General features: G+C 47.3%; 2 protein-coding genes across 3 annotated transcripts in view; both read right to left on the bottom strand.

Moving 5' to 3' along the window:
• Positions 1-2,414: 2,414 nt before the first annotated feature.
• Positions 2,415-4,236, bottom strand: LOC147219315 (somatostatin receptor type 5). The gene is made up of 2 exons (XM_086173137.1): positions 3,284-4,236; positions 2,415-3,045 (listed from the first exon to the last, which is right to left on the bottom strand). Exons 1-2 carry the CDS (start codon positions 3,745-3,747, stop codon positions 2,415-2,417), a joined length of 1,095 nt encoding a protein of 364 aa, XP_086029263.1. The 5' UTR covers positions 3,748-4,236.
• A 6,298-nt stretch (positions 4,237-10,534) lies between these two features.
• The window catches only part of carmil3 (capping protein regulator and myosin 1 linker 3), a 62,698-nt gene continuing 60,377 nt past the window's right edge, over positions 10,535-12,855 (bottom strand). Inside the window, exons 37-40 of one of the 2 annotated variants that reach the window (XM_086171956.1) lie at positions 12,846-12,855; positions 12,688-12,759; positions 12,346-12,465; positions 10,535-11,062 (exon numbers count right to left, since the gene is read on the bottom strand). The exon at positions 12,846-12,855 is cut by the window's right edge and continues 168 nt beyond it. In XM_086171956.1, coding sequence (XP_086028082.1) covers positions 11,022-11,062; positions 12,346-12,465; positions 12,688-12,759; positions 12,846-12,855 — 243 coding nt within the window. In that variant the 3' untranslated portion in view covers positions 10,535-11,021. The remainder of the gene's footprint in view (positions 11,063-12,345; positions 12,466-12,687; positions 12,760-12,845) is intronic. The other variant, XM_086171957.1, reaches the window with a different exon arrangement.

Below are 12,855 nucleotides of genomic sequence, written 5' to 3'. Positions count from 1 at the left end.
CGAAGTTGGTTCAAAGTTTGGATTATAAGGCTCACGGACCGTTTTTGAGAAAATACAAGGACTTTAAGTGCGTCTTATAGTGCGAAAAAATACGGCATTCCTTTCTAAATTATCACGTTTTTTTTCCACGCATCTTCCGATCGATCAATATGCTCGTCGGTTTTCAGCGCCTCTGAAAACCGATCGAATCGATCGACCCTTTTGGTTCAAGGAGAGGGGGAGGGATTCCACCCCTCTCCGACCTCATATGAAGGACATGGTTGTTTCAAGTTTCCCCTGAACAAGAAAAAAGTCAAATATGCAAAAAAAAACACAATTTTCGGGGGTTGTAAAGCAGGAAGTGCACGAGGCTATTTCCTGTCGGGCGCGATGAAAAACTGCTGGTGCTTCGTCATAAAACGGCAAAAATAAACCCATTATTTGAGGACGCCTACATACACATATATATAAATTCATATATATGCTGTTTTATGAGACCGGCGAAGCTTTTTACGCCTGATCCTGATTGGCCGGGGGATCCTGTGACACATTATATAACAACCCCCCCACCCCATCTGGGTGGCGCGTCTCATGCGGGTCAAACCAAATCCAGATAAATCCAAATCGCCCGTTAGATTGAGCCGGACGAAAACAATGGATAAAAAAAAAATCCAATTACCCCCGCGGACGCAGTCGCAGGGTGAAACAATATGGCGGCCGCCAGCCGCCGCTTGTCAAGACGTCTTGTTTTGATTCGCTCCTTCGTGTCAAATCCATATTTAATAGCCGCCCCCCCCTTTAGACAAAGGCTTTTATCGGCGGCCGTGAGTCTGCAGGTTACCGCGGTGACATTGGACACAGATTATCACTAAGCATCCGGCGACACACACACACAAATGCGACGCTTGTTTACGATTTCAAATTAGCGGCGGCGAGCTGGCCTCGATGGAGGCTTCCGGAACCCGGAGTCGTACCCTCCTGGCGGCGGGGTCGCAGCCATCTTTGTCTACGGGGAGGTCTGTTTACGTTCGCTCCAGCGGCTCGTGGCAGCCGTCCTTCAGAGCTCTGAAAAAAAAGGGCTGTTAGCATGGCGCGTTCAGGTCCCGTGTGGGGTTTCTAAAGATTGCCGGCGAGTTCAGTGACCTGGATTTGAAACGGCGGCGTGCACGTTGATGTCGGGAGGTACACGCGCCGGATGCTCTTGTAAAGCTAACACACAGGAAGCATCAGATAAATGTGGGGGTGGAAAGTCGTGGAGAGGGAATAAAGGAAGTAGACGGGCGCTAGCTTGTTGCTCTGTTGTTCTCAGCTCACGACAACGCTAGTGCTAATTGTACCGACCGCGAGTCCACGCCTGAATTGCGTCCGTTGATGTCATTTTGCTGTGTTATCAAAGCTTTGCATCGCTAGCGCTTGAAGCTTGTCGATGCTAAAGGACAGGGTTAACAGGTTCCAGCTAGCAACCACAAGAGCAAAATGCTCAAAGGTGCTATATTTCTTTATATTGGACTAGTAAAGGCGCTAATCACAAAAGTGTCCTTCACCATGGGTCTATGTTTAGCATGCTACGCTAGCAGAGCTCTTCATATGCATTCCCAAGTGTGAGATTAGTGACCATTTGCAAAAGGATTAGCTTGCAGGACACATTCAGGAACAGTCCGTTGAAGTGGCACCGCCTGGCTTGTGTTGTTTCTCACGCCGTAGCTTGCTACGCTAACCAGGCTAAGCACACCTGCTCATGGATCAGCCATTTAATTCTTTTTCGTGAGGCAGGGGTACATTTGCAAGCATCAGAGAAAGCAAAACACAGATTGTTTTAAGCTAACGTGCTAACTCCCGGCGCTGTTAAACGTTTTCCTTTTCTCCTGGCGAACAGCCTGTTTCGATATTTGTTGTTCAAAGACGATCCGATGGGATCACGTTGTGCACGACGACCTGGTTCTTCTTCCTCTTCTTCTTCTCCTTGTCCTTTTTTTGTCCCTTGACATTCAAATGTCACGCAGAATGCGATTAAGACGCTATCGTCTGACCTTATTAGCTAAAGGTCAGACGGGACATTTGAAAAAAAAAAAGAAAGAAAAATGGATGATTTGTTTCATTATTATCATTTATAATATTACTTCTTTAAAATGACCTCGCGCCAAAAACTAGACGCTATGACAATCTTATTACCCGATGACACCCCGGTGTTTTGACAAGAACAGACATTAGCCGCCGGCTAACGTCGCTCGCTCAGGAAGAACAAGTGCCGCTTTTTAGGAGATTTCTAACACGTTCAGTTTCAAAACCCGCGCTGGGGTTGCTTAGCGCCGCGGGTATCATAATGGGGAGGGGAAATAAAACGCCGTGCCTTTATGGCGCTGATTGCATCCGGTTTATGACCTGATCTGTAAACAAAACGGTGAGCGAGCGACTTCCTCAGGGAGCGCAGGAAGCTAGGAGGAGGCGGGGGGAGCAGGAGCCACGCGCCACCGTTGTGCCGGTTTCCTGGCTAAACGCTTGCTAAAAATGGAAGGCAGTAAGGCTCGGAGTTGCCGGACGGCGGGGCGCGACAGCAGGAAGTACAGGGGCGGGTTCCAGCACGGCGCCAAACACACCAACAAAATGGCGCTCAGCGACGCCACCTCCCACAGCAAGGACACGCCGGCCGCCCGAGTCGGCTTGGAGGAGGCGACCGGCGACAGTTTGCGTCCGATTTTCCCGACGGGGGAAGCGGCGGAGCTGACGAACGGGGACATGACGTTGACGAATTCCAGCGCGTAGTACGGCAACCAGCTGACGGCGAACGCCAGCGTGGAGCCGATCAGGAGGGCGGTGGCCTTTTTGTTGCGCCGGTCGGCGGCCAGGTTTCCCGCGCAGCCGCGCAGGTGGGAGATGATGAGTCCGCAGTTCACGCCGATGCAAAGCAGCGGCGCTACGTAGTAAACCAGGAAGGCCGGGACCAGGAAGAGCAGCCATTCGTCGCGGCCCACCGACCACGTGCAGCCGCCGTTGAAGTTGATGTAGGTGACCTTGGGTACGGCCATGGCGACCGACACCAGCCAGATGGCGAGCACGACAAACAGCCTGCGGGTCGGAAGGACAGAACGGCGGTCGGCGGTGGCTGAAAGATAACCGTCTGCGGATTAGCATGCTAATTGAATCATCCGGGATAAAAGAAACGGGGAAGAACACGAGGGGGCGGAGCTTGAGGTGAAAGCCATGCAAGAACCCTGCTAGCAGAAGCTAGCTAGATGACGCTAGCCAACTTGGAGACGACTTCTTTTCGAGTAGCGCGTCTGCGTTTTTGCTAGCTATCACTCACACTTGCGCCAGGGTCGCCGGCGGTCTGGTGCGCGGCGCCACGATGTGATACCTCAGCACGGACAGCGAGGCCAGGCTGAAGATCTCCACTCCCACCGTGACGGAGGTCACGAAGCCCAGGAGGACGCAGGTCCCGCCCCCGAGCCGCCAGTCCTGGAAGGCGGCGGCGAGCAGCACGCAGGGTAGCGTTAGCAGGGCGCCGACGTCGGCCAGGCTGAGGTTGAGCAGCAGGACGGAGCCGGGCCGGGAGCGGCCGCGGGGGTTCCTCGCCAGGACCAGCCACAGCAGGAGGTGACCTCCGACCCCCGCCAGGAGGGCCGCCAGGCTGACCAGCGGCAGCACCACGTTGAAGGAGATGGTGGTGTCGGTGGAGACCACGTTGAAGAGGAGGTTGACGATGGCGGGCATGACGGAGGCGCGTTCAGCGACGCTCGGCTGAAATCCTCGAAACAGCCACACATTCATTAATAATGGTTAAAAATGTCATTTGTGAGGAACGCTCGCCCTCTGTGGGACTCCAACCTGGAACATCTTGAAGGGTGAAGGACAAACCTTGTTGGTTTCTGTCCATTCGCATCCTCTTTATTTTTGACATCGTTATTGTCGCTGTTTCTGTTTTTAACCTTGTTGTGTCATTTTGGTTGTTTTTCTCCCCCTTTGATTCTCTTTTCTATTTTTATCCTGGTTGTCTTCTCCTTTTAGTGGATGTCTTGTCTCTTTTATTTATATTCATACAGATATTGTCATTCTTGTACTGCTGTGACAAAACAATTATGTTAATCCCACATTATGTTGCATTTTTTCTTCTCGATTCTTATGAAAATGGGCAGATCAGATAGATAGAAATTGTTTTTTTATGCTTTGAGAGTTGTTTTTAATGATTTTAAATTGCGTTATCAAGAAAAAAGGGGCAGAAATTAAAAAAAAAAAAAAAAAAATTTAAATACATAAAAAGAAAATACGCACACACATGATATAAATGTGAAAATGAATGGGTTATTACAGAGCGGAGGAAGCAGCCTGAGCTGAATGGCCTCAGTTGGATACTTTATTTTAAAAAAGGGGAAGTAACAAATTACCCTCCTCCTCCGTCCGGCTGCTTTCCAGACGGAAATCTCCCTTCACACATTAAAAGAAAATAAAAATAAAAATGAGAACGGCACGTTCTGCTTCACCGCATGCAGAAATGGGAAAGGGGGGGAAGCTTTCAGGGAGTCAGCAGAAGGAGGAAGCAGCCGCCGACGGATGGAAGGTGACGGGACGCTTTTTCCTCGGTTATTAATCAGTTATTACACAAAATCAATCAGAATGTGTTATTACATGATTATAATCGACGTTTGGGCGTTACGGGGACGAATGAACCGGTTTGTGTTCCATCTTGGCGCACGAACGACTGAAATTTCCGGAAATAGGGCCGGGGCCCAGGGGAGCCGTGGCCCCCAGGGGCCCCTAAAGCTCCTCCAACTGTGGCCTATTTTGAATTTTTTTTTTTTGTTTTTTAATTCATTGAGCAGAATGACAGCGAGGGATGGATTTTTTTTTTTTTTTTTGACCAAAATAATTCAAACATTTATTTGAATACATAGATGAAGCTTGTTTTTCTTGCTGAGTCAGGAGATCTATTTTTATTTCTTTCTAATATCACAACTTTTCCCTGTAGTTCCGCATGTGATTCATTTCCTTTCTTTTTGGTTTGTATTTCATTTCATCTATTCTTTAGTAGAAAATTAGTTCCAATTTCTTGGTGATATTTACAATAATATCCTAATGTTTTGTATTTTGTATTTTGTATCTTCCCTCAGCCGCAGGGAATCTTCAATCTTTGTAGTTTCTGCTAACAGTTAAGACAATTCATATTTCATTATATTTCTTATTCTTCCTCCTTTCTACTATTATCTATTACTGTTACATTTTTTACTTGAAACTCTGGCACAACAATTTCCTTCGGGATTAATAAAGTTGTACTCATCTCATCTCATCTCTCATTTTCAAGGATGGTGTTTATTTCCAGAAATAAAACACCAAAATACCAAATATCAGTAATTATAGAACAGGGAGGAAGAAAGATCACCCGCCAAAATAAAAGCATGGATCGGGAACTAAAAGTGGAATTAAACTGACTTTTAAGTGAAATAAGTTGGAACGAGGAATCGCGATACGGTCTGCGATGAGCGTGGTAACCATGGAGATGACACGGTAACCATGGCGATGGCAGCCCCCCCCCCCCGACCGGCCCGAGGAGCCCGAGGAACCAGGTGTGCGAGCGGAGAGGTCGCTCAGGTGTGGAACGTCAACGCTTCACTCACCGCCGTGGAGGACGGAGGGTGACGCACCTGCGCTCTTCCACCTCTTCTTCTTCTTCTTCCTCTTTTTCTTCCTCTTTTTCTTCCTCTTCTTCCTCTTCTTTCTATTTTGGAATCTCAAACAGCTTCCTGTTCCTTGTGGAGTCTCTTGCGAGGCCGGGTTTCAGTCATTCATCCGTTCATTCATTTCTCCTCGCCATCTGCTCTTTCTCGCCTTCCAGAAAGGAAAGACGATCCCATTCAGCAGGTAATTGGATACATTTTCACATTGAGTACGAGTTAAAGTAATCGAGTACTTCTTTTTTTAGTGTTTAGCATCATTTGGGACGTTCCCAATAACCGAAATGCAGTCACCTAATTCTCTATCATTCTCTATTCATCTATTATTTTCTCTTCCATCCTCAATAATAATATTACAAAGTAATACTACTTGGATGACAAAAGTACTTGGTTATGAATGAAAAGTACTTGGTAAGACGACATCAGCGTTTTGGTTGGACAATCCAACAACAAAAGTACGTAGATGACTAAACTGCTTGGTAAAGTCTGAGTAGCCAAAGTTCTTGGTTCGGTGACAAAAGTACAAAAAGTGCAAAAGTACTTTGATGGACGAAAAAAGGATTTTGGCTTAAAAAACGGAACAAAAGAACTTGGACCGGCGATCCCCAACCCTCGGTACTGGGCCGCACAGAAAGAATAAATCACTCCCGTTATCTCAGTTTTATTTGTTTTCAGAGTCTGAACTATGTTTTATTTTGAAAAGTGACGGAAAAATCTCCGTTCCGTCCGTCTTCGACTCACTCCTGACGCATGACAAGATGTTTGTCTCTCTCACATGATACATTAACGCTAATATTAAACCCACAAACTAGCATAACAAGTAATAAACAACCGTCTTTGGAAAGTTTTTTTTTTTTGCAGAGACTGAAGAAGAGACGATTACGAGAGGAAAAAGAATTTCAGGAGACCTATTTCAAATATGGATTAAGCTCGAGGGCAAAAGATAGACAGCAGAACTGCAGGGTTAGGTTTACAGTACTGCAGTAGTTGGTCGTGTCACCAAACTTCTTGGTTGGAGAACCAAAGTAAATACTAATGAGAAAGCATGGTTATGTGACAGAAGTTCTCCGCTGGGAAGCCGATCTACTTGACAAATTGACCAAACTGGGAGGTCAAACAACAAAAGTACTTGGTCAGACAGCAAAAATGGCAAAAAGTAAGCGAGCAAAAGTACTTAGACAAGTAAACTGCTTGCAAAAGTTGAGAGTACTTTACCGCTTGGTCAAGTGACAAAAGTACTCGGTATTTCCTCAAACAACAAAACTCCATGTTTAGTGCCAAATAAGCTTGGTTGGTTTGGCAGCCAAACTACTTGTGAAACTGACAAAAATACCGGGTTAAACAAGTAGTTTAAATATTTACTTAGATGACAAAACTGCTTGGTAAGGCTTAGAGTACCATACCACTTGGCCAAGTCTTAAGTATTTTCTCAAACAACAAAAGTGCATGGCTAGTTGCCCAAAATACTTGGTTAGATACCAGAAGTACTTGATTTGGCAGCCAAACTACTTGCTAAACTGACAAAACTACTCAGATGAAGACAAAAGCACTTTCCAAGGCAACAAGTGGTAACTTTTACGATAAGCTGGTAGTTCGGGTGGTAAGACGAGAATCGACCAATGGCGACGAGGGGGGCAAAGTGGGGCCTGAGGTTGTGGTTCGGAAGCTGCGGTCACATGACGTCGGGACGTCCGTACCTCAAACTGGATGACGGTCGCTTTCAGTCCCGAAGTTGGCGTGGGACGTCCGTCTCCGCCGCTCTCACGGGCCTCACAACCTCGCCGTGTCGCGAGGTCCGGCGGCAGAGGCTTTTATGACCCGAGCCGTGGCGTCCAGGGTGGCGCCGGAGGAATCCGGCGCTTGGAGCAACGATGGGAGGCAGGAAAACAAGGGCCGTAAAGGCTTTCAGGTTTTACAGCTTGATCGGAGGACCGTTTTTTTTTTTTTTGTACTTCAGAAATACTGTAGCGCTAGGTCTGAGTGACTAGCTAAAATTAGCTTGAGTTTTTCGAAATTCTTCATTCAGCCTCTCCTGGATGTGAGTGAGGTCGCTCTGGCATGGCGGCGCTAAACTTGCTTTTATGTCCTTTAACATGTGACGCTAATCATGCTAACGTCACAGGACGTTGTGGTCATGGCGGACCCGCCCCGCACATGGCGAGACAAGAGCCAGAGAAGGCTACATTTCAGTAGCAGCCGTGCTAGCATGTAGCATGAACACTTAGCGCTCTTTCAGGTTTTTAAATAACCAAAACAAAATTGCGTTCCATTCGATGGCTGTTAGTCTGTTGACGTCACAGCTTACTAGCGTCTTTGCTAGCTTGGAACCTTTCCAGGGCAGGTACTAACAAAAGTACTGAGTACAAGGTACTAAAAACATAACGGGTAGCAGGTACCGCCCCAAAAGATCTCGGTCGAGTGGAGGCTTGCTGGAACCTCATTGTGGAAAAGGCAGAACTAGGTTTGTTTACACCAGAATGCTGCTAATCCCAGATTAGCGAGTGTCCCGATAGCTGTTTCCCGCTAACGAGGAGATTAAAATCCTCCAAGGTCATGAGACCGTTTAGTCTCATGTTTTGTATTGGACTCTGGGATTTTGCATCTATCTTTCAAAAACTGCTTTGTCAAAAGAAAACATCCAAACACTTGAAAGGTCGTGACCTTCAGGGATTACTTGTGACTCACTGTCACCTTTCAGGAAGGAAGCGGTATTACAAGCCCAGCGAGGGACTAGCTTGGATCAGAAGGTCCCTAACGGTAGCATCGGCCAATTTATTCCTTTAAAATTCTGTTATTTTATTGAAATCGGTCCTTTTCTTCTGTGAATTAGCTTGATCAATCCACCAAACATATATATATATTTTATATACAAAATTTAAATTTTTTGTTCAAACATTGACAATAGTCAGTTAGCTTTTAGCTTCATGTGATGCTAACATCTTTTGATTCATGGGACAAAAGACAAGAACTTCTTCAGCTTGATGGAATTAGAACTGAAATTAACTCTGCTAAAGCTATTTGTATATAACAAAACCTTCCGTTGATGCTAGCAGGTGGCTACCCGCTACATTAGCATCCTGGGTGATAGAAGGAGAATCCACTGGTTGTTTGTCAAACCGCAAACCGCTCTAGCACATCAAGCTAACGCTTTGCTAACCCGCCGCTAACAGCCCTTCCCTGCATAACCGTTATTCGACATTTCTCCAACAGCTCCGTGTGCAGATCTGCCGAATGACCTCCGCGGTTCTGCTCCGACCCTCCCGTCGGCGAGCGTCGGGCGCCCCCATTCGCGTTCGCCGCTAAAACCGCGCGCCATTTGTAATCCATTACAGGCGCTTAGAATCTGGCACAAAAGGCCGGCTGCTGGGTCTCTAATCCGGTTTGCGTGTGAATTAGTGTGTGTGTCTGTGTGTGGTACCATCGCAACACATTAGCTCACCGAGGTACGAAAATCATCTCACACACACACACACACACATAAAGGCCTTCACCTGTCGGGCTTTGTTACCCTCGTTTATTTATTTATTTCGTGAGCTGCTCAGTCGGAGCGCGACGGATCGGATACACTCATTACCAGCCCGCCAGTGTTGACACAGCGAGTCAAGTGGCTTACCCATCTGCTGGTTGCATCACACACACACACACACACACACACTTATATACCCACACACACATTTGTCAGACGCGGGCAAAGATGAACGAGTGGCTGCAAATGTGCAAAACCCGGCCTGTTTGCTTTTGTATGCACACACACACACACACACACACACACACTAACAGGATGTTCACGCTGGTTTACAAGTGTTGAGACACACACCTGAGCGCTCAGTGTGTGTGTGTGTGTGTGTGTGTGTGTGGGCTGCATGGAGGGAGAATTATCCGGTGACCTGGTGATTAGCATGAGAGATCAGGTGACCGGGACAGGCAGCTTCTTGTCCTCTGAAACACACACACACACACACACACACACACACACCAATTAACAAGCTCGCTATTTACTGCTGATCTGCCTCATTAGCGCATCTCCCCGGGATCCAACGGCGCCTCCCGGTGGGAGCAGGGCGCCATGACCTCATCCGATTGAAAAAAAAACCCTCTATAACAGCTTTATTACCATATAATAATCACAAACCGCCTCTTTTAAATTCAGGCGGGAAAGTATTCAGTCTCTGCCGCCCTCTGCTGCTCACAGGCCAGAAAGTCCCTCTGGAAGTACTCTTAATATTGTGCAAAAGTATTGCAGGAGTAAAATGAAAGTATCCCCGGATACTTGACGCCATTTTTTTTTTTTTGTGTCACATTTCAGGGTTTTTAAGACAAAAATGTATTTTACTTTTAAACACACGTATATAAATATACCCCTCCACACGTACACCGTGTATAAATATGATTTATACATAGTGGATTATATGGCGGCAAATTTATGGATTTTTTTGTGCCAACAAGATTCACGCCGCCAAAACACGTCCTCTTGTCAGAAATGGATTTAATGCGCCGGAGGAAGATAGAAGGTGGATAGAAAATGGATGGATGGACTTTTCCTTGTGTTATTTATTATAAATCTTTTTCACGGGCCGTGTCACAGACACCGTTCCGATAAAAGCATTTCCTGTGCGTATTTGCGGATGTGTATGTATTAATTGAATTTAATTAAACATGGACGCCTGTGGCTGTGCAGCCTCTCTATGTACACTTATTTATTGAGTTATTTTTCGCCATGGAGGCTTATATTCAGGTGCGCTCAATAGTCTGGAAATGAGGGTAAATGTCAGTGCCTCAGTTGCCTTACGGGATTCCGTAGTTTGTGTTTGCTTGTCGCCCAAAGCGGCGTTCTGAGGAAGCAGGAAGTGGCGGCGGCGGCGGACAAATCTCACTGCTCAGCCTCCCGGTGTAAAGTCAACTTTTATTTATTCTGATTCACTCAAGCCTCTTTAGAAAATATACCCGTCTTCGTTCCTGCAAAACCCAGAGCGGCGAGAAAACTTCGCTCGCCGCCAAATAAAAACATGATTGTTTGCCACCGTGGTCAGTGCAGAGCTGCACTCCCTCTTTTGCACACGCTCCGATAAATACAGCGCACGCACACACACACACACACTCACACACACACACACACACACACATGCACACACATTCTTCGGATTGTCAGTCAAAGGGGGTGTGTGTGTGTGGAAGGTGCTAGCAGGCCTCGCCTGACGCCTGGAGGAAAGGAGGCGGGGCCAAAAGGGAAGGGGCGGGGTTTAAAAATGTTAAAAAAGAAAACAGGAAGCGTACAGGACATGCATTTTCAGCAACACAGGGTTTTATGGAGGCGGGGGTTCAGAAGCTGGTCTCGCTCCAGTCCTCCCTGGTCCAGGCCGTCCTCCGCTGGGATTGTCATAAAGCGTCACGGCCGCCCAGCCGGGGGCTCCCGTGGCCTGGAGAGGGGAGGGGGGGCAGAAACAGGAAGTCAGCGGCGCCGACCCTGACGGCTCGCGGGATTATTCGTCCCTCAAATCCTCGTGAACGTCGATCCGCTCATCGCAGATCAGGACCAGCGCGCCCGGCGGCTAATGCAGCAGTTAGCTTAGCTAGCATCCCACATGTGGGGCGTCCCTTTGTTTTCTCGCAGGAAAATCGTGTTTTTATTTGAGACCTGCTGTGGGAGGAGGTCATGCTACCCGTAAATGAAATTATCACACACACGGACACACACACACACACACACAGAGGAATTTTCTGCTTGTTGTGCTGCCCTCTAGTGGCCGGACAAAGAAACAACAGATCCAAGGAGACCAGCGTCAAGGAAGCAGCTGTAATAGCATCAATGTGGTAGTGACACACACACACACACACACACACACAAAAGGCTAATTTTAGATTAATCCGATTTCAATAATTCTGGATTTTATTTTCAATCTATTTACTGATCTCTCATTCAGGTCACTTTTTCGCCGTTTCTTTTTTGTTGGTTGAAATTTTCATTTTTTTTTCTTCTTTTTTTAAATTGCTGGCATGCTATGCATTTCGAAGTTACTTTGATTGACAGAGGATTTGACTGCATCACATGGCGTTACCATGGTTACATCCAATGCGGACGTATGTCCAAGTTACAGCCTCGTCTGTTTCAAACTGAAAATACCAAAGTAGAATCTGGCAGCACTTGATTTAATACTGATTAAGCTTGAAATATTATTACTTTGTAATTACCCTGTTATCTCTCATTTATAGCGATTAAAATCGCTGCAGACAAAGTTTTCAACTTACACGCTTAATTCCAACATGATGACCACACACACACACACACACACACACACACACACACGTGTGGACTCTTGGAGATGCATTCTCCTCATCTCTGATTGACAGACAGCGGCGATGGCGGCCTCCGTCCTGCTAACCAGGAGTGAAACGGCGTCCGGCGCAGACAGGAAGTGCGAGATGCTGCTGATGCCCCAATCAGGACGTGTGTGACAACCATTGCTTTGTTTTTGCCCTCATTCGGGGATGACGAGTGTATTCAGCCGCACTGAACCTGTGTGTGTGTGTGCAATACAAGTGACGCTAATGCTAACTTGTGCTACTGCTAGCTCCTCCCCTGCAGCTTTAGCTCCTCCCTCTCCCTCCACCAGGATCTGCAGCCGCGACTCCATTTTTAACATCTCGAACATCATAATGGGATCAAAAATAAAAAAATAAGGCAGTGGAAACAGATACGTACACCGGGGCCCGGCGGGGCCGTCCAGGGATCTGTTTCTGTACTGGGGGAAGCTGGGGGTTCGGGCGGGGGGTCTGCGATCTGAGGGCCGCTCCAGATCGTAGGGACTGTCACGCTCCATGCCTGGGGGGGGCGGGCGCACACACACACACACACACACACACACACACACACGGACACACACAGACAGACACACACACAGTGCAAGACGCGGGGTGAAGTGGCTCTGAAGGTGTATCATGCTTCTTATAAGAGGTTTAAATAATAAAAAGAAGGATAACACACACACACACACACACACACACACACACACACACACACACATGGGGATTTGCGCTGGGGTACCTGTGTCGAATGAGTTGGACTTCCTGGTGTGATGTGACGTCCCCTGGAACCCGTTGCGCCCTCCTTCGTCATCTGATGGCGGGACACGCCTCCGTCATCATCAAACACCGACGCCGCCATGACGGTTGATTTTAATATTAAGCGTTAATGTCTCCTACCGTGATTGGC

Source organism: Fistularia commersonii, chromosome 25, assembly GCF_037954325.1.
Source record: "Fistularia commersonii isolate RoL2024-O1a breed Wild chromosome 25, RoL_Fcom_v1.0, whole genome shotgun sequence".
Lineage (NCBI taxonomy): Eukaryota > Metazoa > Chordata > Actinopteri > Syngnathiformes > Fistulariidae > Fistularia > Fistularia commersonii.
Note: the sequence above shows the minus strand (reverse complement) of the source record. Positions and strands in the feature narration are given on the sequence as shown.

Coding starts and splice junctions, on each gene's coding strand:
- LOC147219315 (XM_086173137.1), bottom strand. CDS start 3,747: ATGAATGTGTGGCTGTTTCGAGGATTTCAGCCGAGCGTCGCTGAACGC. Junction 3,046..3,283: donor CCGGCGACCCTGGCGCAAGT/GTGAGTGATAGC, acceptor TCCGACCCGCAG/GCTGTTTGTCGTGCTCGCCA.